Source organism: Leptinotarsa decemlineata, unplaced genomic scaffold, assembly GCF_025532065.1.
Source record: "Leptinotarsa decemlineata unplaced genomic scaffold, Ldec_3_MD MMD2_tig00026307_RagTag_RagTag, whole genome shotgun sequence".
In the NCBI taxonomy this organism is placed as follows: Eukaryota; Metazoa; Arthropoda; class Insecta; order Coleoptera; family Chrysomelidae; genus Leptinotarsa; species Leptinotarsa decemlineata.
This window is the reverse complement of record NW_027412681.1, coordinates 10,675,139-10,701,664: the sequence shown is the minus strand read 5'-3', so window position 1 is coordinate 10,701,664 and position 26,526 is coordinate 10,675,139. Positions and strand designations below refer to the sequence as shown.

The 26,526-nt window shown below is 34.6% G+C and overlaps 2 protein-coding genes across 4 annotated transcripts in view; one reads left to right on the top strand and one right to left on the bottom strand.

Annotated features, from left to right (window-relative positions):
- mute (gon-4 like protein muscle wasted) overlaps window positions 1-26,526 on the top strand; it is a 33,537-nt gene that overhangs the window by 3,454 nt on the left and 3,557 nt on the right. For both annotated transcript variants that reach the window (XM_074180929.1, XM_074180930.1), the window contains exons 4-14: window positions 4,389-4,773; window positions 4,834-4,998; window positions 9,769-9,905; window positions 15,115-15,141; window positions 15,196-15,369; window positions 17,347-17,686; window positions 22,216-22,290; window positions 22,343-23,101; window positions 23,607-23,787; window positions 24,327-24,601; window positions 24,798-24,967. In XM_074180929.1, the coding sequence (XP_074037030.1) occupies window positions 4,389-4,773; window positions 4,834-4,998; window positions 9,769-9,905; window positions 15,115-15,141; window positions 15,196-15,369; window positions 17,347-17,686; window positions 22,216-22,290; window positions 22,343-23,101; window positions 23,607-23,787; window positions 24,327-24,601; window positions 24,798-24,967 (2,688 nt within the window). The remainder of the gene's footprint in view (window positions 1-4,388; window positions 4,774-4,833; window positions 4,999-9,768; window positions 9,906-15,114; window positions 15,142-15,195; window positions 15,370-17,346; window positions 17,687-22,215; window positions 22,291-22,342; window positions 23,102-23,606; window positions 23,788-24,326; window positions 24,602-24,797; window positions 24,968-26,526) is intronic.
- On the bottom strand, window positions 5-21,219 carry LOC141485039 (uncharacterized). Of its 2 annotated transcripts, XR_012466977.1 has the most exons (3): window positions 20,936-21,219; window positions 20,785-20,881; window positions 5-460 (listed from the first exon to the last, which is right to left on the bottom strand). XR_012466977.1 is itself a non-coding variant. In XM_074180931.1 (2 exons), exon 2 carries the CDS (start codon window positions 20,215-20,217, stop codon window positions 19,477-19,479), a length of 741 nt encoding a protein of 246 aa, XP_074037032.1. In that variant the 5' UTR covers window positions 20,218-20,881; window positions 20,936-21,219; the 3' UTR covers window positions 18,779-19,476. The 2 variants fall into 2 exon arrangements, 1 of the variants encoding a protein (XP_074037032.1); XM_074180931.1 differs by lacking the exon at window positions 5-460 and having other exon boundaries at window positions 18,779-20,881.

Genomic DNA, 26,526 nt, shown 5'->3' with positions numbered 1-26,526 from the left:
CAAGACCAATATTAAAAGATACAAATAAAAATAAGTATACAGGTAGTTATATATAAATTTATCTAAAGACAAAACAATATAAAATATAAAATTGGTATCAAATTCAGTTCACAATTTGTAATAATAATAATAACAGTTTATTGAAAATAGGAAAACATAATTTGCATACAAAATTACATGTAGTAATATTAAAAAAAAATATTATTAACTTTCTGACAAGACCAATATTAAAAAATACAAATAAAAATAAGTATACAGGTACAGGTAGTTACATATAAATTTATTTAAAGACAAAACAATATAAAATAGGTATCAAATTCATTTCACAATTTGTATGAATCTGATAAGGCGTTTTTTGAATTCCTTAACAGTCTGAGCTTTTTTAATATCATTCGGTAATTTATTGAAATCGTTCAAACCCCTATAGAACATGGACTTCATAGTACTTGACAGATTGCATCTAGGTAAATAAAAATTTGCATTATTTCTTGTTGAATATCTATGAATATCAGAGTTGAAAACAATGAAGTCATTAAAATAGGTAGGGAGATGATTGTTTGAAATTTTAAAAATGAAAATCATTGTATTTAGATAATATCTATCTCTCACGGAGAGCCATTGAAGCTGATCCAGCATTAATGATATATTTGTATAACGGTTGCATTTTAATATTATACGCATATCTCTATTCTGTAGTTTCTGTAAAGCTGATATTTTATTTTGATCTAATGAATAGAGCAAACTTGCACAATAATCATAGTGTGGCTTTATGATTGTATTATACACAGTAATGTATCTGAGCTGAGAGACTAGCTGATATACGACTGAAAAAATATAATTTTTTACAAATCTTTTTATAAGTATATAAAAAATGTTTATTGAAAGTGAGATTGTTATCAAGCATAAAACCAAGATATTTGAATTCAGTAACGATTTCAATTTCTGTGTTCTCAATATTAATGTGGTATTCAGATATGTCAAGGTTAGCATACTTGAAGGGAGTAGTTAGAATCATAGCCTTAGTTTTATCAGAATCAAGTTTCAATTTATTTGTATTCAAGTAGGTTGTCACAGTTTCCAATGATGTATTTATTTTACAAATTGCTTCATTTAGATTATTATTGGTAACGCAAAGTAGTGTATCTTCAGAAAATAAATTTATGAAATCACAGTTATGAGCAAAGCTTATATCATTAATATATATCAGAAACAAGAGAGGTCCTAAGACTCTTCCTTGTGGCACACCAAATTCATTTAATATAGGAGTCGATAAATAGTTGTCAATCTTTGTAATCTGGCTTCTGTTTGACAAATAATCAATAAACCAGTCAATTACATTACCATCAATGCCAATGCTTTTTAGCTCCATTATAAGAATTCTTCTATCAATTGTTTCGAATGCATGTTTGAGGTCCAAAAATACAGCCACTATATATTGCCCTTGGTCTATTGATTGTTTCCATTTAGTTATTGTTAACTGAAGCGCAGATTCACATGAATGATTTTGCCTAAAGCCAGACTGATTTGACATTAGTATATTATTGACATTCAATATCTCAGTAATTGTTTATATACGACAGATTCTAATAGTTTCTCACTTCCCGGTAATGTATTAATTGATCGAAATTCACATGATTTTATGGAATTGTGAATTTTTTGTATTGGTACAACTCTACTAGTTTTCAAGTCATTTGGAAACTTTCTATACGATAAAGAACTGTTAATAAAGTGAAGTAACACATGCCCAATGACTCCAAAAGTAGATTTAATGAACCTCATATCTATTATTTCACTGCCTTGTTTGTTGTCTAGTTCATTGACCAATTTTGCTAACTCAGGCAATCCAATTAATTTAAATTCAGAGAAGGTACATACAAAATGGTACGGATTACTCCATTCTGGTCCAGTATCAATAGTATTCAAAATATTTTCAATGCTTTCAATGTAATAAAAATTGAAATTCTGCGCAATATCATTTTTATCATTAACTTTTGTTATGGCCCCATTGTATTCAAATTCAATACCTCTACTGAAGCAATTAACATTTCTCCTTGAGTTGACAAGACTTTTTAATGTTTTCCACATCTTATTTAGATCTTTCTTATTTAAATCTATCTAATTGAAATAGTAATTTGCTTTTATACTTTTTAATAAATTGATATATTCATTTCTAATTTTTTTATAACTGGCCCAGTTATTCGTGCTATTCTGTAATTTGAATGCTGTATCTCTTTCTTTTGCCTTTACTCTCATTTCGTAATCATAATAAGGTAAGCTATCCTCTCTGCTCATAAATGATTTCATTGGTGCAATTTTATCCACAATGTGGGTACAATTGTCTAGTAAATTTTTATATATAATATTCACATCGACACAGTTCAGCATGAAATCACATGATATTAGTTCCAGATTAATTTTATGCATATTAGTTACACTTAGATTTCTATACATCGTACATGAGCATTCAGTTCTGCAAGGGTTTTTATTACAAATATTAGCGGAAATGATAGAATGGTCAGTAATTTTTGGTATGTACATGATACATATGCATCAATTTCAAAATTTGTGAGCACGTAATCTACAAGAGTGGAACTCTCACTAGTACATCTTGTACAATCCTTAATTATTTGTTCAACTCCAAACATATTCAACATATTTTTTATTTTTTCACAATAATAAGTATTACTAATATAATTTAAGTTGAAATCACCAAATATGATACTTTTCATATTAGTACAGAAAACTTCATCACATATAGATTCAAAATCGTTAAGAAATTCAGAATGACTAGAGCTTGGTGAGTGATATAAAACTCCTATCAAGACTTTATTACCATGAATCTGAATGACAATAGTTTTACACCAGTAATTACTCTCTAGGACATAACATTTTTTAACTTTATAAGAAATATCCTGCCTTATATATAACAATACTCCTCCAGTATGACGTGAGTTTGAATCACATCTCTCTACATTATAATTGGTAAGATTGATTTCACTATCATCTATTTCATCTGTTGTGCGACTTTCACTAAATAACATTAAAGCAGGTTTAAATCATTTGATGTTTGCAATGACTTCAACTTTATTTGCTAAAAAGTTTTGAATATTGGCATAAATTATATCACAACGAAATTGAATGGAAGAGCTCTTTCTAATGGTTTCGAAAGTTTTGAGTTTTTGAAACTATAGTAGGCTTATTGTTTATATATTTTATTTTTTTAGATGTGTCCCCTTCTGCGTGTAATGCATCTAATTTATTTTTTACAGATAAATAGTATTCCCTCTGTTTTTTAGTTTGATCTGAAAATTTTTTAACAGTATTACCATTATTTTTTCTTGACCTCAGAACTCTGAGAGCATCCTCCGAGTTATTGAAAATGACTTTCATCAACCGGGCTCTGCCCTCAACTGGCTTACCAACTCTAAATACTTTTATACCAGTTAAGTCCACATTATAATCTTTAAGTAGGTCTTTTACACTGTTTGTATCTTCTTCTTTCCTATCAATGCCCCTTTCCGCTGCTGCCTCTCTGATATTGGCAATCATAATGTTGGATGACCTTTTTGGCGCTCCAACATTTCAGATATAAATTCTTCACATTCATCTCCAATGGAAACTTTATTCTTGAGGTTATTCATATTTTTTTCAAGAGTCTCCAGTCTCTCCTCTGCCTTTTTTAATTTTACTATCAATTCGGGTACATTCTGAAAACCTTGTTCACATTTGTTCACATTCGTCACATCGTTAGAAGACAATCCACGAATATCTAAGATAAAGTAGGTATCTCAAGGCTGTCCGTTGCAAAACCAAGCTTTGACATTGACCGCCGAAGAAAATACATCCTCGGTCTTTAGCTACAGCTTTCAATGCAAGGCAAGTAGATGAAACCAGCACAAAAACAAAGCATTTGTGATCCAACGTCAAACAGTTCGGTTTCGACCTGCCAAGAGGCAAATGGACCACCTTGGGAAAATTAGTTTTTTTTTTCGATATTTGTGAATTGAGTTTTGTTGATCCCATAGATAGTGTCTTTGTAAAGGGTGATGTCATCGCTGTTTCATACTCGGGTTTGTCATTTGAGGACAGCTGAGTCCAGCAATGCTTCCGTGATTCGGTCTAGCACCATTAATTAGAGTTTAGCGGGTCGAAACATCGGCGTCTGGTGTTGGATCACGAATGCTTTATTTTTGGGCTATAGTTTCATCTAGTTGCTCTGCAAGATGAATATCATTCGGCGGTTAATATCAAAGCTTGACTTGGACCTCCTTCGGGAACCCCATTTATCTTTGATATGATATCATCGCCGTTTCCTACTAAATTTCAACTAAAAAATATTTGTTGAGAAGGTATACGTATGACAATAAACATGTATATATCTCTCTCAGGTCACAGCTTTCCTTGAGTTCCACTCCACTAGAAGTTATAGAAGAAGCTTTTGTACCTCCTGATATAACTCCAGATATGTATGATATGCACTGCGACAATGATGATTGGTTGGAGTTTATAAAACAGTTTGCCAGACCTATGGAAGAGGTCAGAGAAGAGTTCAGAGATGAGGATCAAGACCCTGATTTTAATATACTAGCTGACGAAGATATTGACAAAAGGGATAAGGATGAATTTCGGGTAGATAAAGCCGTAAAAATCTCTAGACGGGAAATGAATAAACTTATAGCAGAACTTTTTGAGAGTGTTGACCTCTACACAGGTGATCAGAGCCAAACTGATCAAGTCGAGGAAGAGGAAGAAATAAATATTGAAGATGCATCAGTAAGGATTTGACTGCAATTACCCATTTTCATGCTGTATAATTTTGTTTTCACTTTTTAGGAAGAAGGGCAACCAACTTTATTTTTAAGTGAAAGTGATATACCTTTATTGGAGCTGATCGAGCAGCAAATGAGACAGCATGTTCAGTTGCTCACACAAAACTTTATATTGACTTATGACCATCCAGAGTTACATCATTATTCATTGCAAATGAAGGAATACTTGGTAATTTTCTTTAAAATAGAGTAATTCACTTTAACAACATTATACAAAAATTTACATTTGAGGAGGCAAATCAACTATTGATTTTCATAAAGATGGATATAACAGAGGTTTGAGAAAGGTAGTCATTTTTAAGGTAGTAAGTGACGTATTATTTCAAATAGCTGAGGTATCTAAACTTATAAATGTGAAAGTCACTCACTTAAAACTCTCTCATTCATCTCTGTTTCTTCCTACTGATGAGTCCTAGGAAGCTGAAATTTGGTATGTAGGTGCTTCTTAGGTTTTAGATGCGCCCTAAGAAAGGATTAATATAGGAATGTAGGCTTTCACGGCTGGCGTTGGTTTCCGGGTTTTGCCATGGTCTTCTTTGATTATAACCTCCAAACGTTTTAACTGCAACTGCGGCAGTCATCTTCAGAGAGAATTTCAAATATTCCAACTGGGGCCTTCCGTGGAGGTGAAAGGGACTCCCCCCGTGGGGTAAAGGGGCACCTTTACATATGAAAATTAACCTTTCATCAATGTTTCTCCGTACAACTATATTTTCAGAGGCTGAAATTTTGTATGTAGGTTCATTTTATGTTGTAGATGTGCAATAAGAAAGAATTTTGAAATATTCCAACTGGGAAGCCCCCCTGGGGATAAAAGGGGAGGTTACATATGAAAATTACCTTTTCATCACTGTTATTCCATACTGAAATTTTGTATGTGTTCGTTTTATTTTGTAGATGTGCAGTAAGAAAAGTTTTTTAAATATTCCAACTGAGGTGCCAGCCGCTGGGGAAAGGCGCGTTCATAAAATGAAGTTATTTTTTCATTATTGTTTCTCCGTACCGCTATATTTTCGGAGACTGAAATTTTGTATGTAGGTTGCAATGTGCAATAAAAAGGTATTTTAAATATTCCAACTGGGGCGCCAGTCGCAGGGAAAAGGCGTGTCCATAAATTTCTGATGGGTGAATTTATATTTAGTATCAACATTGCCCCAGGCGGAGCCGGGGCGGTTCGCTAGTAAAGTTATATGAGAACAAACTATCATTGCGAAGGAAATAATTTGAGTTAATTGCCCTTCAAAATAATGTTGACAGAGTATTCGAACTTTAGTGTTTTTGTTCACTTTGAGAATAAAAATGGTACTTGAAATTGTATGCCAATACTCCTTCATCTTCACGTTTTCTGTCAATTATCTAGAAGGCGTTTTCATGAGGATTGATCTTAGAGATAGAGAGAACCACTGATGAGATTATCGTCTGGGATTATCTGATCTGGTATCTTTACTCTTTCATTTATGATGTTGTGTAGAGTTTTCAATGTATATCTGGTTCCATTTCACTAAATATGTTATACAGAGCAACCTTGGCAACTTACAACATTCCCAGTCTTGAATTCTATTTTTGACATTTTAAACTCATTCAGTAACATTTTATTGTGAGATTTTCAATGGTCAGTTTACAAAAATGCAACACGTGTTTCTCTATATGGTGCAGTTGTGTTGGATAACAATAAAGTGGTATAAAGTGAGTGAGATTTTCACTGAACAGTTTATGCAACACGGTTTCATCATATTGAAAAACGTGTTGGAGTTTTGTAAACTGTTCGGTGAATATCTCATAGTAAAATGTTACTTGAAGAATACTTTTAATTCGAAACTCATATCTTTCAATAGGTTGCATAATGGTACACTACATTCAGGAAATAGTAGTTTTTCCTGTATCTTTGGTTTTGCATATTTGTTGCACTCATAAATGGTGTATATAATGTTATAAGTAGCACTTTTGGCTAGTGCTGTAGTCTTTTTAGTAGCTTTACACATTTTTTGTCTTAAATCTTTTGGGAAATAAAACTAACAGTATACACTCAAGTTAAAGTCTTCTGCTATACACAAAAATGGTGAATCAAGATTGTAGGACATGAATACTCTAAAAAGCACCTTCTAATTCTGCACTCACACAAGGAGAAGAAACACAAAGACGTGAACCTTTCATGTTCAACTTAAATTGTCAATTGATAGATAACCAGATTTTAATCCATCTTGATATAGAATATGTGGGAAAGGAAGGAATTAATCAATATCAAAAGAAGTAACTGTATACATACATGTGTAGATCATTCAAAGAAGTAACTTTCAGACACAAATCTGGAAGAAAAAGCCTTCCTGAAACAGCTACTTTCATATTGAATTACACGAAAAAAAAATTCTTTCGAAACAAATACTTTTATATGAATGAACACTTAATTATACAGAAAACACTTTTTTCTACTCAATTTGTATTCCAAAAATTCGTTATAAAATTAAATGAAAATAAAAATTTCACTTACATGTGTTGTAATTTATTTATTTTTTGGCTCACCATATAGAGGTTTTGGGGAGCAATGTCAAACTTTGACAGATATGTCTTAGACATTGTTTTTCTTTGTAATTGAAGTAATTTTATTCTATTCTTGTAATTTCACATTTTAAAGTTGAATTGAACTTCGTCGAACATTTCTACACACCCAGAACCAGTAACCGAAAATCCTGACCGATATTTCCAACACATGGAACACTTTCATGCTCACTGGTAGTCATCGATGTTTCGCTGTAAGACACTTGCCTTAGGGCTCTTTAGTACCAATCTGGGTAACATTATAAGTTATAATGTAGGGCAAGTATTTTACGGCGCAACATCGATGTCTACCAGTGAGTATGAAAGTGTTCCATGTCAGTGAAATTTTTATTTTCATTTAGTATATAGTGTAGAAACCCTGTGAATGATATCTGATTTGATTTCATAACGAATGTTTGGAATACAAACTGAGTAGAAAAAAGTGTTTTCTGTATAATTCAGTGTTTACATTGAAATTGATTACTTCCTTCCTTTCTTTGGAAGATTCCCACATTTTCTATATCAAGATAGAGTAGTAGAAAGCTAAAAACTTTCTTTCCCAAAAATTAGTCACTCCTAAAAATATAACCCTTTCAAATTGAATTTACTTGTTGTCAACATATTATCAATGAATATTTGGACTGGACGGTGAAAGTATTTAATTGATAGTTGTTTTTATAACCTAGACGAATTTTTAATATCATGAAATAGTTTTATTTTGTATTGTATTTTATATTTGTGTTAATTTTAGAGTGTTTTTATATTGATCCGGACACTGCGTTTTCATGTGTTCTTTATTGCTGGACAAATCCTATACATACTTATATGTCAAACGGATAATTAATTAATAAATGAATAAAAGATCTATATTCAATGTGGGCAAGGTACATTTCGCGAGGCCCTCTGATGGTGCAAGAAATGAAATAAAAAAACACTTGAAATTAAACAACTTTTTATTCCTTGAGAAACACTGACAAATATTTTTACTTATGACCTTTTTTGAAACATTAAACAACAAAATAAAAAATGAGAAAGCGCCACTCAGAAGTAATAAAAAAACATCATGTCTAGGTCGCCGTATCAAAACCCTAGTCAAAGTCACTGACATTGCGGCTATTTACAAACTTTATCAAAGAATCAAAAATTTTGTTTTTGCTGAATCAGATTCCCATTTTCTCCCTTTACCTTCATTTCTTTAAGTGCCTGAGCCTGACATGATTGATGATTTATAAAGTATGCACCAAAATTGTATCCGTAACCCATAAAAAATTATAAACATTTAAAGGTTTTTGTTTCTTTCCCTCAATATAATTAACTTGTAAGAAGTGGAATAATTCGTTTGAATAAAAATTGGATGTATATAATACATAATAATATTACTTTGTGTATTACCTATTTTGATATTTCACTAACGTAATATATGTTTAATACAATATAATATGCATAAAAAGAAGGTGGATTCAAGCGCAACAAATCGAAGGTATTAAACAAATGATAGATATAATTTTCATTCATGTAATGTTTTGTAAAGAAAATTATAAAAAATATGAGTGTTAGTATAATAAATACTTCTTCCCTTATTCTTGATAAAAAAAATAAATACAAGCGTTATTTTTCTTCACGGCACAATCCGAATAATGCCCACTGACTATATGTGAAGTTTTTTTTTCGTTATACGAGGAATTGGTCAGATTTCGGATATGCGGTTGATCACCAAATCTGTTGTTTGTTGTCCCCTTCAGCCTACTTCGAGGAATGATACTCTAAAGGAATTCGATTTTCAATTATCGGAAATCATCGACTTTGTTGATGATAGACACTACCTTGCAAACCAGTCTGCAAGTGTGTTCCAATAATTGAAAATCTATTGCGGTAGTTGTATCGCCAACAGCATATGCAGGAATAACTTCAGTGAAGAATCCTGCACTGACACCTGTCGGATATAATCCAACGCCCTTCGTGGTATTAGCCAGGGGAGTAGTTGTTTTCTGATAGGTGTCAGTCCATTAACCTACAGTGTAGGGAGTTGATTTTGATTTTACATATTTTTTCAAAGTGAGATTTTGGCTTGAAAGCCGTGGACGATCACCCACACCGCCCACTCCTTACGCCGCCTCTGGACTGGTACCACTGAAATCATTTCATAGCATAATCGGTTGCATATAACCTATTTTATTTTGTACAAACTACGTATCATAAGTGGTCCATCCTAATTGTTAGAATTTTTCTTTGAAGTCCGTTTACAGTTAGAGAAAATGTAGTTATTTTTTCATTTTCATCTTATGGAAAACATTTTTGGTTCACATTTGAATATCTTTTATGATGGAAAGATGATGCTTACATTTCTGACATGAGATATAAGAACGTTAGACTTTTTTTATTCAGAATAAATTTTTGTTTTCAGTTGAATTTGAAATTCCTTGCTGAAGGTAAAAAGAGGTCTATGTTTTATACATCAAATTTAACGGATGCTCTGAAACTTGTGGAATACTGGGAAAACCTACTTGCTACAGATATCAAAAAAGTGAGAGATATGAAAGAGTGAGTATAAATAATATTGATGTTTACTTAAAAATTAATAATTCTCATGCAACTGAGAAATGCCGCATGTATGGTTACATAAGTTAATATTTCACTCAGTAATTTCTCATGGAAATTACAATTTAGATCACTCAACAAACTCCGAAAAGTATTTTCCAGCAGCAGAAAAAGGTTATCAGATTCCTGGCAAATGTGGGTTTTAAGGAACATTGTTGTCTTCTATTCATTTAATGAAAAATACGTTTTTTTATTCTTGAAACTCGTCCAATTTTAAACATGTAAAATATGTTTGAAACTTTTTTGTAGAAAATACATGGTGTCAAATATATCTCAACAGATATCATTACTATAAAGTTTAACCACAAACTCACATAAGCTGTATCAATTCTTGGAGTTAAAAAAAATAAAATAAAAAAAATTGTTTAATGTCTAAACAGGAATAAATCCCAATAACAAGACATATTAATATCATTACCAAGCATGTTACAGTTTTATATCTGAGCGACTGAGTAGAACCTTGATGATGATAGCATAACCAGCTGTCGAAAGCGCTCGCATATAATAAATAGGAGTTATAAAGCTTCAAATCCTTTTTATTATATATATATATATATATATATATATATATATATATATATATATATATATATATATATATATATTATATATATATATATATATATATTTGAAGCTTTATAACTTCTATTTAATTATATGCGAGCGCTTTCGGCAGCTGGTCGTGCTATCATCATCTATGCTCTACTCAAACTGTTGAGTAGAGTTTGAGTAGAGCCTCTTGATAAAAATAACTGACATAAAAACTTGTCAAGTTGACTTGGGTGTCACACCAATAGGTGGTTCCACTTATGTTTCGCTTGTGTTTGCGCAGTTGTTTTAATCAAGTACTTTTCTGGTTTTTCACATTTTGTCTTCAATCGAGGACCGCCTGCCCGGTACTGACGATGCCCAATAGGCTGAAACAGCTGTATACTGGTGGCTCTTAAATTGAAATCAATATGGGAATGATCAAAAAGTACTTATCTATTTTTTTTTGATTTTCATGGAATTATTTTCCAGCAGCTTGACTGCATTAACCTTTCTAGATTTCATATCATTTCTAGAAACATGTGGATTCGTTTTCCGATGGCATTTCAGGTTAGCTTCCCAAATTTCTGCTACCGCAGTTGTCGGTTGATTGGTCAAACCACCAACACTGACATAAAAACTTGGCAAGTTGACTTGGGTGTCACACCAATAGGTGGTTCCACCTTTGTTTCGCTTGCGTTTGCACAGCTATTTTCATCAAGTACTTTCTTGGTTTTTTCTCATTTTGTCTTCAATCAAGGACCGCCTTCCCGGTACTGAACCTGGAAAGTTCTTGGTGTCCATGAGACCAAATCACGAAGATGTCATCGACATACCTCAGCCAGAGTTTAGGTTTCAAGTGTGACGTTGCTATTGCTTCGGTTTCGATTTCTTCCATAAAGAGATTGGCAACAACGGGTGATAGTGGCGAGCCCATTGGTGACCCTTCAATTTGTCTGTATCGTTGGTCGTTAATCACTTGAATGAAATCCATCCACGCATTAAATTTACGAAAGAAGTTGAAGAAGGCAACCAGCTCGCATTTCTCGATGTACTGATTATGAAAAAGCCGGACGGAACATTAGGTCACACGGTATATCGAAAGCCAACACACACGAATAGGTACCTAAACGCAAATTCACACCACCACCCAAAACAAATTCACGCGGTGGCAAAAACACTCATTACACGTTCGAGGAGGCTGGCAGACAACGATCACAGACAACAAGAGTTGAACACCATCGAAACAACTCTACAAATGAATAACTACTCAGAAAGATGTATAAAAGCGGCTGCCAAGACCACACGGAAACAACAAAAAACTCGAGATACACCGGTCATAACAACCACACTACCATATATTGCAGGAACAACAGATAAAATCAGCAGAATTCTTCACCGACATAACATACCAACTTCGTTCGTACCAGAACGGACAATAAGGTCCATGCTTCGTAATCCCAAGGATCAGATACCACTGGAGTCACAAGGAGTGTATGAAGTACCATGCCATGATTGTGACAGGACTTACATCGGCCAGACCAACAGACGAATCAACATTCGCAAAGATGAACACAAACTAGCAGTGAAGGGAAAAGTCACCACGTCTTCTCTCTTCCAACACGTACTTCAAACAGGACATAACATCAATTTCGATAACACAAAAATGCTAGCAAGCAACGAAAACTTTTCCTCGCGAACAATCAGAGAGGCTATCGAAATTGAAAAACGACCTAATAATATGAACAAGAGGGATCATGCGCAAAGATTACCATCAACATGGAGATTCGTTTTATCGCTTCGCACAAGCAATCAGACCGCTCAACCCCAGAAGCAAAACTCGGTACATGACAATACAGGTACAATAACAGAGACAGGAGAGGCAGCTCAGGTAATAAGACCAAAACAGGTAGTCGAGCAAACACAGGTAGTGCAGCAACGCAGGTAAAGGGAAACGTCCATCCCTATAAATTGAGACACAGAGTTCGAACTAATCAGTCTAGTTGAAAAAACCGACATCACCAGAAGATGGCAAATGAGACTTTGCCGAAACGTTGTGAAAATAATCCTTATGGGGAGAAAATAAACACGGAGCGAAACCCGAGAAAACAATATATATATATATATATATATATGTACAGTGTGTCAATTTGAAAACTTCCCACCCTCAATATCTCCCTTCCAGTACATAATATGAAAAAATGGTCAGACAGGTCAACTTTATTTGCAAGGGGGACACTCTGAATGAATATTTTCAACCCTCGGGGTTCAACCCCTAGGAGGGGTGGATGTTACCCTCAGAATTTCAAATGGAAAGGGGGGTCAAGTGGCACATCATTTTGAAGGGCATTCAATTCTCTTGCCAATGATACCTTTTTCATTAGTTTTTGATGAGCAGTTTTTGAAAAATAACGTTCCAAACGAACGGTGATTAGAAGTGAATAAGAATAAATGATTAAAACTCGCCCGCACTAAATGTTTGGTATTCAGGTTGGTATTCAAAACAAATGATTGTAATGGACTATTGGAAAAGGTGAGCATCGTACTAGGTAGCATCGTTCCAACCCTTGAGTAATATTCGAATTCGTGGATGTGAGAGGAATGTAGAACTACTTAGTTAACGAAATACGCATCGAGTGCAAACAAAAAATACTAAATTGCAAAAAACAAATTTCAACCATCTTGTTACGCTTTATCTGATAATATGTTCAAAATGTTGTCCATTCTGCTCTAAACAGTAATACAGTCTGTTTTCGAACTCCTCTCGAACATTTTGGAAAACTTCACCACTAATTGACCGGCATGCTGCTGTAATTCGTCCTTTGAGGTCATCCATATCAGTGGGCTGTGTTTTATAAACGACAGATTTGAGATATCCCCAAAGAAAAAAATCTAATGGAGTCAAATCCGATGATCTCGGTGGCCACTCAATTGATCCCCTTCTGCCAATCCATCTCTCCCGGAATCGCTCGTTCAACCATTGTCGGACGGGGCGAAAATAATGAGGTGGCGCACCGTCCTGTTGGAAATGTAACAAATCTTCCTGCAACAGTAAATTACCGTGTGCATCAATTTGAGTTTCGAGCTCGTGAGTTATAAGTGGATCGATAGGTGCTTGAAGCATATCTAGGTACAGATCACCATTCAAGTTTTCTTCAAAAAATAAAGGTCCGATAATGGCATTTCCAAGAATACCAGCCCAAACATTAACTTTTTGTGGGTGTTGTGTATGTCCTTCTCGAAAATTGTGAGGGTTTTCGTCACTCCAATAGCGACAATTTTGCCTATTAACATTGCCATTCAGGAAAAATGAACATTCATCACTGAAACAGATATTGAACAGAAGATTAGGTAAAGCATTGATTCGAAGAGTCATGATTTCACAGAATTCTATTCTTCTGTCATAATCATCCTCATGGAGCTCGTGGAGAATCTGCATTTTATATGGATGAAATTTGTGCATTTTCAGTGCTTTCCTTACAGTCTCGTGTGACATTCCCGTCTGTTCTGCTACTGATCGTAAGGAGCTAGTCGGCTCTGCAGCAAATGTTCCCAACACCTCAATTTGAGCATCCTCATTCAGTACTCTGGGGTTATTCCTTTTTTTATTCTTCACCGAACCAGTTTCGGAAAACTTTGTCACCAAATCAAGCACATACCGGTGACTTATATTAAGATTTGGATTTCTTTCATTAAAAAGAGATGCCGCCCAAAAAAGGGATAAGAGTTTTAAATCCGATAATAAACCCAAATGAAAGTCACCGAAATCAGATAACTAATTAATGTAAATTTTTTGAGGCTTGTCTAATTTTACCCCTGATGGAAAGTTGAAAAGCTGACCCGTCATCACAAGTTTTACTTATAAGAGAGTCAATAAATTGTATTTCTTTGCATACTAACTTGATAACCAGGCATTTTAGTATAGGCCAATTCTAATTACTTCTATTAGTTTAGAACTACATTTTCGGATACTGCTGATCGGAAAATAATAAATGAGGGCACCGTCGGCAAGCGAATTGAATGCCCTTCAAAATGATGTGCCACTTGACCCCCCTTTCCATTTGAAATTCTGAGGGTAACATCCACCCCTCCTAGGGGGTTGAACCCCGAGGGTTGAAAATATTCATTCAGAGTGTCCCCCTTGCAAATAAAGTTGACCTGTCTGACCATTTTTTCATATTATGTACTGGAAGGGAGATATTGAGGGTGGGAAGTTTTCAAATTGACACACTGTATATATATATATATATATATATATATATATATATATATATATATATATATATATATATATATATAATATAATAATTAATACAGTTTATTGAATGGTTCTCACACTATAAAGGGTTTTACAAAAACCGCGGCACGTGTTTCACTATACAATAGATTCATCTAGTTTATGCTTGAAGAAGCTATTGCATAGCGAAACACGTGTCGCGGTTTTCGTAAAACCCTTTATAGTGAAAATCATACAATAAACTGTAATAATTACTTTAAATATGGATTTTCATCAAGTATCGGCCAGTTCTGTTCAAATTATATATGTTAATAATGGTCTTTACTGATAGAAAATATATAATATATGATTTGTTTCAAACTCTATACTTTTTTGAAATTGTTACAGGCACGTTGTGAAGTCCATAGAACAATCGTAAGTGGCCCCAGTATTCAGAAAGAAATTTCAACTATCGTTTATATGTTTCAGTATCCACGCCCATAAGACTCACAATTCCTTCATTGTGACTTTCCCAGATCTCATATTTGAGACGATTTCAAAAAGCAGTGTATTTATGTATCCGTGGTTGTTGCCGAAAATCCCTTTCAAGACTCCTAAGCTTTGTCTACCTGTTTCAAAGTTTTTCACGGACTCGGAAGATCAGTAAGTACCAGTATCGGTTTTTTTTAACAATTTGATTTATCAATCAATCAATTATTCTTCACAAATAGTTTTCTTCGATGAAGAGTTCCTTTATTGATGAATCCTATTGTAGTGTACAGGAGTTAGGTTAGGTCCAAAGTGAGTGGGTCTATTCCACCCTCCACCGTAACCCGCAAGGGTTTATTGTGGGTCACACCTATTCACACTCGATCAAATAAACCCAGTTTATTAACGAAGCCGATTAGTTTGTATGCTGAGTGGTCTTTCAGGTTAGATGGTAAGAGTACGGATCTGCCTAAATCTAAGAACCTGGTTCTGTCTCCAGCGGAGCAGGCACAAAGTATATGCTCTGCTGTTTCATCGTTAATGAGGTAGTCGGATAGTCAAGTTACAGGGAGTTCAGTTGGAGTCGTAAGCTCGACATCCATCTCTTCTGTAGACTCAGCGTCAGAAATAATTTTTAAGTTTATTCCGTCCATAAAAATCCCACTAGGGAAAGAAGGTCAATCACGACAGAGCCTCGCATTACCGTGACAAGGCGATGCTACGACGAGAGGGCGCCCGGGATCTTGAAGGTTCCGTAGAGACAGCTGATAGGCTCAGTGTCATTCATCCTCTCGGCACAGATACACATATCTTAGGATTAAGCCATCGTTGGGATGCCATTCAGTTAGGGAATAACAGAACCACAAGTGATTCTGTCATTCCCGTATCCAGCGGGGCTACGTGGAAGCAGGCATCCGATGGGTGGTTTGCTCAACCCCCCACATTCTAAGCCAATGCACTCGCCAAAAACAGCATGCAGTGGTTCAGACAGTGAAAGATGAATAAGAACAGCCAACCCGCCAGTACAGGAGTACACAAGTGACTTTGTTTATTTCTTCTTCCAGCAGACAAACCAATATTCATTTTATAGATTACATACACATGCGCACAGAATTGAAACTATCAGATATTTAACCAAGAAGGGAATGATTTACTTATTTTAGTGTTCTACAAATTGTCTTATTTCAACTATTAGGTTGTTTTTAAAAGTTTTGTCTGTTATGAGTATACTTTCAACTGTAATATCACAGTGAATACTTATTCATTTTAATTGAAATAAGCGCCATTTGAATCAGTGCATTTTTTCCAACGTCAGTATTAATATTGTTTGCCCGGGATTCGATGAAGTCGACGAAGGCCATTAATGTATAGAGTACAAAATTATCTGTTAATCAGTATACACCACGAAACAGTAGAATAAATATTCATTGAGATGTGGAGCTACAAAAACACGTGACATTAAAATGGACAAAACTATTGAAACAATCAATACAATTTGTTCTACAGAAAGTAGTAAGACAATATTCTTATAGGTTGCTGGGTCTAGAAAATCAAGCATTTTCTGTTGGTAGTCCTTATTGTTCAGAACAGCTGTAGCATTGCCTTTACCTGCAGTACATTTTTTCAATTGATTTTATACAATTGTAGCATTGCCTTTATCTGCAGTACACTACTGATCATCAAGAAAGGAATTATCTGATATTTATCGCGATTCAGATGTAATGAATTGAAAAGTTATCTAGGTCATACTGCAGTAGGTATCTCATCATCAGAGATACAAACAGTAGTTATATCATTGATAAACAAATTAAACAACAGCGGACCCAAGTGCGGTCCCCGAGCGCTTCAATCTGTCTTGATAGAGTCGACTCATTTTTCAATTAGTTTTCAAAAATTCTTATAATCTTATAGCGTTTTTTGTTTTTGGTTATAGGCTATTTCTTTGAAATATTCTTCTATTTGTCCTGATATAGTGTCGATATATTTTCTAATAGGGTTTGCAAAAAAAATGTTACAATAATTTTATGGCGTATATTATATTTTAAGTAATCAGTTGTTTCAGTAAAGTGTTTTTATTATATGTACGTTGTATGTCCTAGGCTTCGTCAACAATCGGTTACTCAAGATATTCATTATTACTTATAATTTCAGGTTGATCGCTATCGGTCTGGAACAGTTTTATTCGACAGTTACCGATGACAATAAAAAAAAGACACTGAAGCAATCTCTAGAAGAAGCTTGTACTTCCATAATAACATACATGATGCCCTACAAGAGAACACACTCTTTGATTATCCACATCAAACATGGTCGTCTTTCAAAATGCGCTAATAATCCCATCAAGTATTTTTTTCAGCACTATAAAGCTCCACCTATTGTACAGTTCGTAATGCCTTTGAGTCAGTTACAAGTCCTACCACCTTGTCAGAGACCTCCCGACGATTTGCCGTACCAGTGGAAGAACTATGTTTTGTCGCAGTTAAACGAGCAGGTGACTTTTTTTTGATTATTGATTTATGTTTGATGAAGAATAGTTTTAAATTCATAAATTTTGAGAGTAATGTATACCCGAATTGTGTCCAGATGAATGTCAGACATCAAATAGACCTGTACAAACTAGTACAGGAAACAATTTGTTGGAATGGGTATCATGAAAAGAAGGAAGGAAAAATTCAATAAGTCCATGAGGCTGTAATGTTTTCCCGAGACTTAGAAGAAGTGATGGCTCCCAAGTAGAAAAAAATAACCTTAAGATTTGTTTTTGATACAAGAGATTGGTAGGTAGGAAGGTCTAAAGTGAGTGGGTCTATTCGACCCTCCACCGCAACCCATAATGGTTTATTGTGGCTCACACCTATTCACGCTCGGCCAAATAAACCTAGCTTCTTAACGAAGCCGATTAGTTTGTATGGTGAGTGGTCTTTCAGGTCAGATGGTGAGAGTACAGATCTGCCGAACTCAAACAACCTGATTCGGTCCCCAGCGAGGCAGGCACAAAGTATATGCTCTGCAGTTTCATCATTTTCCAGGCAGAGGCGACACACACACACTGTCTTCCGACAGTCAAGTTCCTGCATGTGATGATTCAAATGACAGTGACCTGTAAGAAGGCCTGTTAGACATCGTAGTTCATCCTTACTGTAGTCCAACAACTGTTTGGAATCAAGCTTCGAAGGGTGAATAAACGCCTTGGAGTGAGCCAATCCTGGAAGATTCTGCCAGAAGTCCATAACTCTTCTTGCCATCCAGGTGTTAAGTGTTTGTTTGGCAAAGCCCAAAGCGATGCCAATGACAGGTTCTGGTCCAATGAAGCCGCTTGCAGCACCCTCCTTTGCAAGAGAGTCAGCAGCTTCATTGCCTTCCAGGTCAGTATGGCCAGGAATCCAGACCAGAGACAATCTGTTTAGCCTTTCTATCGAGGAGAGTCTTTTTTGGCAGTTTGCTACCAATTTAGACGTTGCTCGGTGGGAGCCAAGAGCTTCCAACGCCGCTTGACTGTCCAAGAATAGTTTTATTGACTTGTGAGTGAGGTTGGATTTATTCAATCTCTCCGCATACAATTCAATAGCGTAAATTTCTGCTTGAAATACAGTCGCATAAATTCCTAGGCAGGTAGATAACTCTGTCCTGGGTCTGCGACTGAAAACACCTGAACCAGAACCGGAAGGTGTTTTTGATCCATCTGTGAACCAACAACTATCTGCTCTATAGTACTACACTATAAATGACATTTCTTGTTGATACGAATTCTTGATATTTTCTTGAAATGCATATGATTCATCTGAAACTGGGGTTAAAAATAATAGAGTTTACTTTATTGTCCAAAGATACGAACAATCTTGTTGACCAAACTTTGCATAGAACACACATGAATATTTGTTTGAAGGTGATTGACAATGTTTCATGATGAATTTCACTAGTTCGGACTTCCATTGTCTACTATATAAAATGATTTGAAATCCCTGAAACAACTAAAAAAAGAAGAATTGAAAATGAGTAGCTGAAAATAACAATTATATTAACCAAAATAAACCTGAAATGAAACAATAGTGAAATAAAATACAAGTAAAAATAGAACAATTGAATAAATAAAAATAAAGAAATGAAAAAAGAAAGAAAATAAAAATAAAAAAGTGGAGTGATTTCAAGTCACGTTAGTTCACGACGATTTGATTGTTAGTATCTACAATCGTCTTAGGGTGATGACTGGGCTGATTCCTCCGAGAGATGACTATAGGTCGTTCGAGTACTTTCACTTATTCCCGCTTTCCATTTTCCGCTTCACTGGTTCCGTGGGAGATGACCGTTTTGGCAGGAGTTGGCCATTTTTCGCTTGATGATGGGTTTCGATATGTTGCGTATTTCTACGTTGGCTTGGCTGAATACGTTGTTGGACAACATGTATGCGGCTTCCTTGAATTTTCTCCTAAACCAATGTTCCTCTCTGTGCAAGATCTCAGCTTGGGACCACTCGATGTTGTGTTGATGGGTCCAAACATAGTCTGCTATTCCTGATTTGCTGGTTTCCCCTCGCTGTGTGTGTTTCTTGTGCTCGGCAATGCGAACATTCAATGGCCTCTTAGTTTTACCAATATAGGATTTTCCGCACTCACAGGGTATCCGGTAAAAGCAATTCTTGGAATCGCAGTCGGCGTTTGGTGGCCTGGTTTTCGTGAGGCTGCTACGGATAGTGTTACCGGATCTGAAGCAGGTTCTGATGTTGTACTTGGAACCAATTCTTCTTATCCTCTCCGTTATTCCTCTGATGTAGGGAAGTGCAAGCACTGGTTGTGACGGCTTCTCTTCCTTGCGAGGCTCCTGCTGTCTTCTAGCCAAAGTCTTTTCTACCATCGCTTTGGAGTGGCCATTCCGTTGAAGATCATTTTTGATAATGTCTAGTTCCTTCTCGAGACCTTCCTTCGTATTACAGAGACCAAAATCACGGTCTAATAGAGTCTTGATGATTCCTCTTTTAGTCGATTGATGGTGGTTGGATTCGTGGTTCAGATACTGTCCACACATGAATATAAAATGAGCAATGAACACTGATAACAAAGGTTGTTACTACAGAGCAGTTCCCACTTCACAGCAATTGATTTTTTAATTTATTGCTCTTTATTTTATTGTTCTTTGTACTCAAAATAAAAGTTTATGATAAGATGAACATGATTAAGTTTTGAACATTGCCTCACACTTCATTGCGGCGGCGAATTAGTTAACAACAGAGCAGATAGCAAATGAGTTATATTATAATATGTTTTTTGCCTAATTGTTCGCTGTCCTAAAATCATTTATTTTTGTTAGGCCTAGTCCTGAGTTTCTGAATTTGAAATATTACGGATAGCATTTAAATGCTTAAACATAAATAGGGGTTGGGAATTTGATAAATAGAACTTGGAACCTCTTGCGTATTTATCCGTTTAACACCTAGTACCTAATGTTCTTTGCTACCTGATGATTAGATTAGATATCAGTCGGTTAGAAAAGGCAATTAGACAAAACCGGAGGTCAAAAAACGGAGTATTCATAGTTCTCAACAGGGGTGCTAGACTGAACCTCAAATACATTGCTTGACTTGACTCAACTTACCTTAAAGGACAAGTCTGAGTAAATAGTGGTGATATTTTTCCTCACGGCCGTTGACATCTACCACCGAAAGAAATTCGCCTCTATCCTGTATAAATACCTGCAATAATTTTAGAATGTACTCAGGAACACAGATTTAAGGAATCGTTTGTACATGAGACACCAGAGTTGATCTCACTTTCTGAGAAGAGGATTTAAAAGAAGAAATTTCTAGATACATCCTTTCACAAATATCACTTGATTTAACTCTGAACACTGCTTCTTCTTCGGCTATCGATTTGGAAGTACTTTATAAATAACGGATTATTTCCGTCAACAATAATATTTTGAGAAAATTGTTTTTAAAATAGACTCGATATTTAGTAGAAATTTCAATACAAAACCTCACTTTGACAATTCTTTGTTTTTCTAGAGGTATGCACCGCCGCCTTGTGACAGTGTTCCACTTGTAACATTGGATATATTATTGAGGCTTAGGCTAACTGTGGAAAAAAAAAGAAGAATCATTTTGTGACATTATTGACATTCACGAACTTCAATTTAAGGTTATGTCGTTAGACGTCAAGTATCTTTCATTTATTGTATTCTATTTTCAAAAATAATAAATAATCTTTTTCGTCATTATTATGCGGTGAGGTATTCCTGTGTGTTAATTTAATGAAATTTTCTTTATTACAAAAGCCACACGCAGTATACAAAATAGTAACCATATTTATTCGACCTCTTAATAAAAAATATATACATATCAAAAGAGTAGAGGTTGAATATTAAAAACCTTTCAAAAAAATATCACAACATATGAGTACACTAACATTTCAGTATTTGGGTGAAAACCGATAGGGTTTGAAAATAAAATTGCCCGTCTTGGGATACAATTTAAATTAATTAAATTATTAAGCCCTTTCTATTCACACAATAATGAAACATTTTATTTCAATATAATTGAGTGATTTTATGCAAAAAGATCAATAATTTATATTTATTTTTTGGAACATGCATATAATCCTGAACAAGCACTGTCCTGAAACACCAGAACTGCAACACTCTTCTCAACGCGCGTCCAGACCAAACAAGTTGAAATAAAGTAGATTACTTCACCTCCTGAAGATGCCAACTTGGTTGGTGAAACGTTTGTTGAAAATAGTGTTGCAGTTCTGGTGGGAGCAGTGTGTGTTTTCATTCTATGCAAGAGGTTCAAGTTCTACCTTTTACCTAAGTGGTGTTTTCAGTTACGAATATTTCCTAATTATTATGAATGTAAAGCATGGCATTGCAAATATTTTAGATTGTCTACATAGAGAATTACATGATATTGAAATATTTATTTTGTCATTGTTTTGGGGTTAAAAGATAATTTGAGCATTGAGTTTCGCTATAATTATGCAAAGAAAATATACAGTTGCTTGTATATTAACATCATTTCTTTTCTTTCAGAATATTACACAACAAACACCTTTCATTGTTTCTCCTGTTGTAGTAACGAACCGCCATAGTGTAATTGCAAACAAGGTAGAACCTCCAACTTCTAAATAAATATTCACTAAAAGCTTTCATTTCACAGAATCATTCATCAAAACAAACATCTATTTTATTTTCGAACCCCCAGGACATTGTTCCAATACATGTAGTGCAGGTGGTTGATTCGTATTCACGTCCAATTCTTCCCAAAGGAATTATCACCATAGATACTATTCAAGCCACAGTTGTGCCCCAATCCAAAAAACGAAAGAAGCTGAATGATAAGAAGCAGAAAAATTCTGTGGCTTCAACCAATGCAAACAAACGTAAATGTGCAAATAATAATAAAGGTGATCCAATATCTAACTTTGTTAAATGTTTGTGTAAGTCTTTAGACATTGAAAAAATTGGTTACCTGTACTCCATTCGACTAAACTTGGAAGAGACAAAAGATCAAGAAGTTGTGGTTGTAGAGGATGAAAATCAAATTATTGTAGAAACCAATGGCACATTCAAAGTGAACAGTCTAGAGCCTTCAGCTGATTCGACCTTGTTGCCTAGCATGCCAAATATACTCACTTCTGTCAAAATTGATCTCGACAATGAAGGAGAAACCTGCGAAGTGGATAAGAAACCTGTACTACAGGTTTCTGAGAAAAGAAATGTATCCCTAGAATTTTCTACTATAAGTAGCTCTAGTTTTCAACAGCCCAATACGAGTACGGAAGTGGAATTTTGTTCTCAAGAAAGTTCAACTGCCTGCAATATTAATCAGAATATAGACATCAATCAGATGGAGATTGATGTCAAACCTGTACAGTTAATAGAAACCGTTTACAATACTGATGACTACTGTTTGAAGGTAAGTAATTAAAAGTGATAATGGTGGTAATTTATCAAAATATATATAATTCATTAACGTCAATAAAGATTACACATTTATAATAAATATATAAAAATGGATAAACACAAAGTAATCCAGTATCAAAAACTAAAAGACAAACTACAGAGGGAAATACATATGAATTTACCATATACATGCAATTTATAAGACTTTCAAGAATACTTTAAATACTTTTTCAATTAAGACTGTATTTAAAAAATACTGTAACGTGAGATTTCCACTTGGAACTTTACAAAACCGGTCAGTATCGGTCAGTTCTACCATATTTTTTATATTTTTTTATATTAGTTCTAGTTCCAAATATCTGATATATGGCAAACTTCGTTAAGTTTGCGATGTTATATAAATGTTTCAGTATTTTAACTTGTACCACATTTAATTATATTACACTTCGATGAATACTTTCTTAAATTTTTAATTAGGTTAGCACTCAGTTGTATTAATTTTCCATTTATTGTTTAAGGATAATATAGATGATATCAATGCATTGATGTCAGCTAGTGCAAGTACAACAAGCAAACCATTGGTGAAAAAAGAACCATCGGGAGCTGAGAAAAGAAGAGCCAAAAGAAAAAGGGAATTTTTGAGTAATCTTTCAGTTTCCACTCCGGAAGATCGCGAAACAGAGAAACAAAAGAACGAGTGTAAGTGGAAATTAATTACATTATTCTTGAAAATATATAATACAGTGTAATGTATACTCTGTGTTATATGATGGATCGGGATGGAAAATAACAAAAATATAGTCATCACATGATTCGCATATTCTGTAAAATTAAAAAATTACAAAAGTGAGGTTATTTGTTGAAACATTTGAAAAAGTTATAGCATAATATGCAAAATGTGTGATGCTTCAGATAATTTTTATTCAATTCGAAGGTGGTAAATTTTTTGTAGAGATTTGTTTTCGGGAACAAAAAGCTTGTTGGCTGGCTGCTCCTCCCTCTCTATACAAAAAATTTAGGAAACTCCCAAACTTTTTTCAATTTTTCATCTTGGTTGATGGAGAAATTGATGCCAAATTGAAATTTCAAATAAAGTTATAGCAAACAAATCCTTTGATTGTAAGATATCCAGAAAATGACATTTGTTAATACTATATTTTTAAAAGGAAATCATTTCATTCAATTGCCCATGTGTGAATTCCATGTGAAAAAGTAATTTTAACAGGCTTTGCTTTCAGTATTTGCTTTGTCTTACTATGACAAGATGAGAGAAACCCTCGAACTACAAGACTACCACAAAATCATTCAGATCCTGAATAATTACGAGGAAGGAGATGGAGTGGAACTTTACAAGCAAGTCGAAGTAGTTCTCAGGCCCAAATACATTGAGCTCGCCGACGAATTTCTCTTGTTCTTACGAGAGAAGGAAGCCGCCGCCGTCGATCGGCTCATACCATGGATACGCATGAACAACAGGTCTAAGTTTTTGAGGAAGTTGGAAATTTATTTCAAGGTAAAGTATGTCTGAACTGGGGCTCTTACTTTAATAATACATTAAAGGGCAGAGTTATCATAGGAGCGGTTGTCAAATATATTGTGTATGAGACAGAAAGTTAGGAAGAACGCAACAATTTTTCCAAAATCATATGAACCTTTTCTTATCTGAAGTATTTTCGATATTTTCTAACATAATTCAATTTCGTTTTCAGGATTATCCCGCTCAGTTGAAGAGAATCTACAAGTGTTTGGCAGAACTGTCACAGACCGCTGATATTTCCACAGAGACCATCAAGAGTACTTTGCTACCAATGTTCAAGGGCAACGACGTGTTGAGTGATTTGTTTTTGCAAAACTTTCTGGAAGAACCCCCTCCACCAAGGTTGAATACTAACATACAACACTAATGTTTCTCTTGTTCAGTGAAAGGGCACAAATAAATAATGAAATAGAGAGAGAAATGGAGGAAGAGAGAAAAAAAGCATGCAGAGAGTAAGAGTGAGATGGCATGAGAGAGATGGAGAGAGTAAGAGTGTGACAGAATGAGAAAGATTGGAGATAGTAAGAGTGAAATGGAGAGAGAAATAGAGATGGCAAGAGTAAGAATGAGATGGAGAGATAATGTTGTGGTTTGCCAGGGGTTTGTTTGCTTGATAATAATCTTTGGGCACACAATTCTGCTGACTAACAGCTGACAAAATCAAAATATTAATCTCTCTCGTTTATTCTGCTCCTTAGAGTTCGGAAAATACAGCACCTTCAATATGCAACTCACTTGTTTCTTGAAATAAATTATCAATACAGGAAAATGTACTTATGATGCACTGTTTGGAACCTTTGGTGTAGTAATGAATATTACTGGAGTTTTTTCCCAACACCAAATCGTTATTTTCAACACCTCAACACGTGTTTCGATCACCAAGTAATCATCTTCAAAGAAGATGATCAGAGGAAGATTAAAACTGTTTTAATCTTCCTCTTTGAAAATTATCACTTGGTGATCGAAACACGTGTCGAGGTGTTAAAAATAACGATTTGGTGTTGGGAAAAAACTCCAGTAATATTCAATACAGGAAAAGTCTACCAAAACCGATATTAAAGTATTATACACACAAGTCTATCAATATCTGACTAATAAAGAATTTTGATTGCTCTTTTTTTTTATCTGAGTCGAGCTTTTGACACGTTTGACTAGGATAGTAGGTAATGATTGGGTTGCACATGATTTGGAAAATAATTGAGTTAGTAAAGTCAAATGCTACAAAACTGTTAGTGTAACCACAAGGTTTGGTTCTGCATCCTTTACTTTTTATAATGTTCATTAGTGATATAACTTCACACAACTCTGAAAAAAAAAACATTAATTAAGCAGGAATCACACGTTAAAACGTAAGACCTCGTTAGTCATTAGCTCGCACAAGTTTCTCAACTTCTGAGAGTTTTTGTTCGTATGGGGGCGACAGTTGATTAACGGAAAAACAGATTTTTAAACAGATGATACCAATTAGCTAATTGCGTATAGTGATCCAGCAAAATCAATGGAAATATCAAATATAACGGCGCAGTAATTAGTTATTACTATAGTCAATGAACGATGAATCATCAATCTGCAGAGCTAATTGACTGCATTAAATTTCTTGAAATTTTCGTAAATCATAAACTTACATAGGAAATTCTAGTATTGAAATTGAGCTTTGTCTGATTTGTCATTTGACAACTACATGGCACTGTCATTTTGGATATTCTTAAACTAGCTCTCCAGGTACTTGGTAATTCCTTATTAAGCTGAAGCCTGATATTCTGAGATAATTCTGCTAACTTTCACTGTGCTCAAAAATATGTGCTGAATAAAGAATTCTTGGGGCTCGTACTTCTTTTACAGAAATCTTGTACTAAGCACGAATACTTTTAATTTAAAATTGTAAGTAAGGCACTTTTTCA

Excerpts from the sequence above, each read along its gene's own strand:
- LOC141485039 (XM_074180931.1), bottom strand. The coding sequence starts at position 20,217 with ATGTGTGGACAGTATCTGAACCACGAATCCAACCACCATCAATCGACT.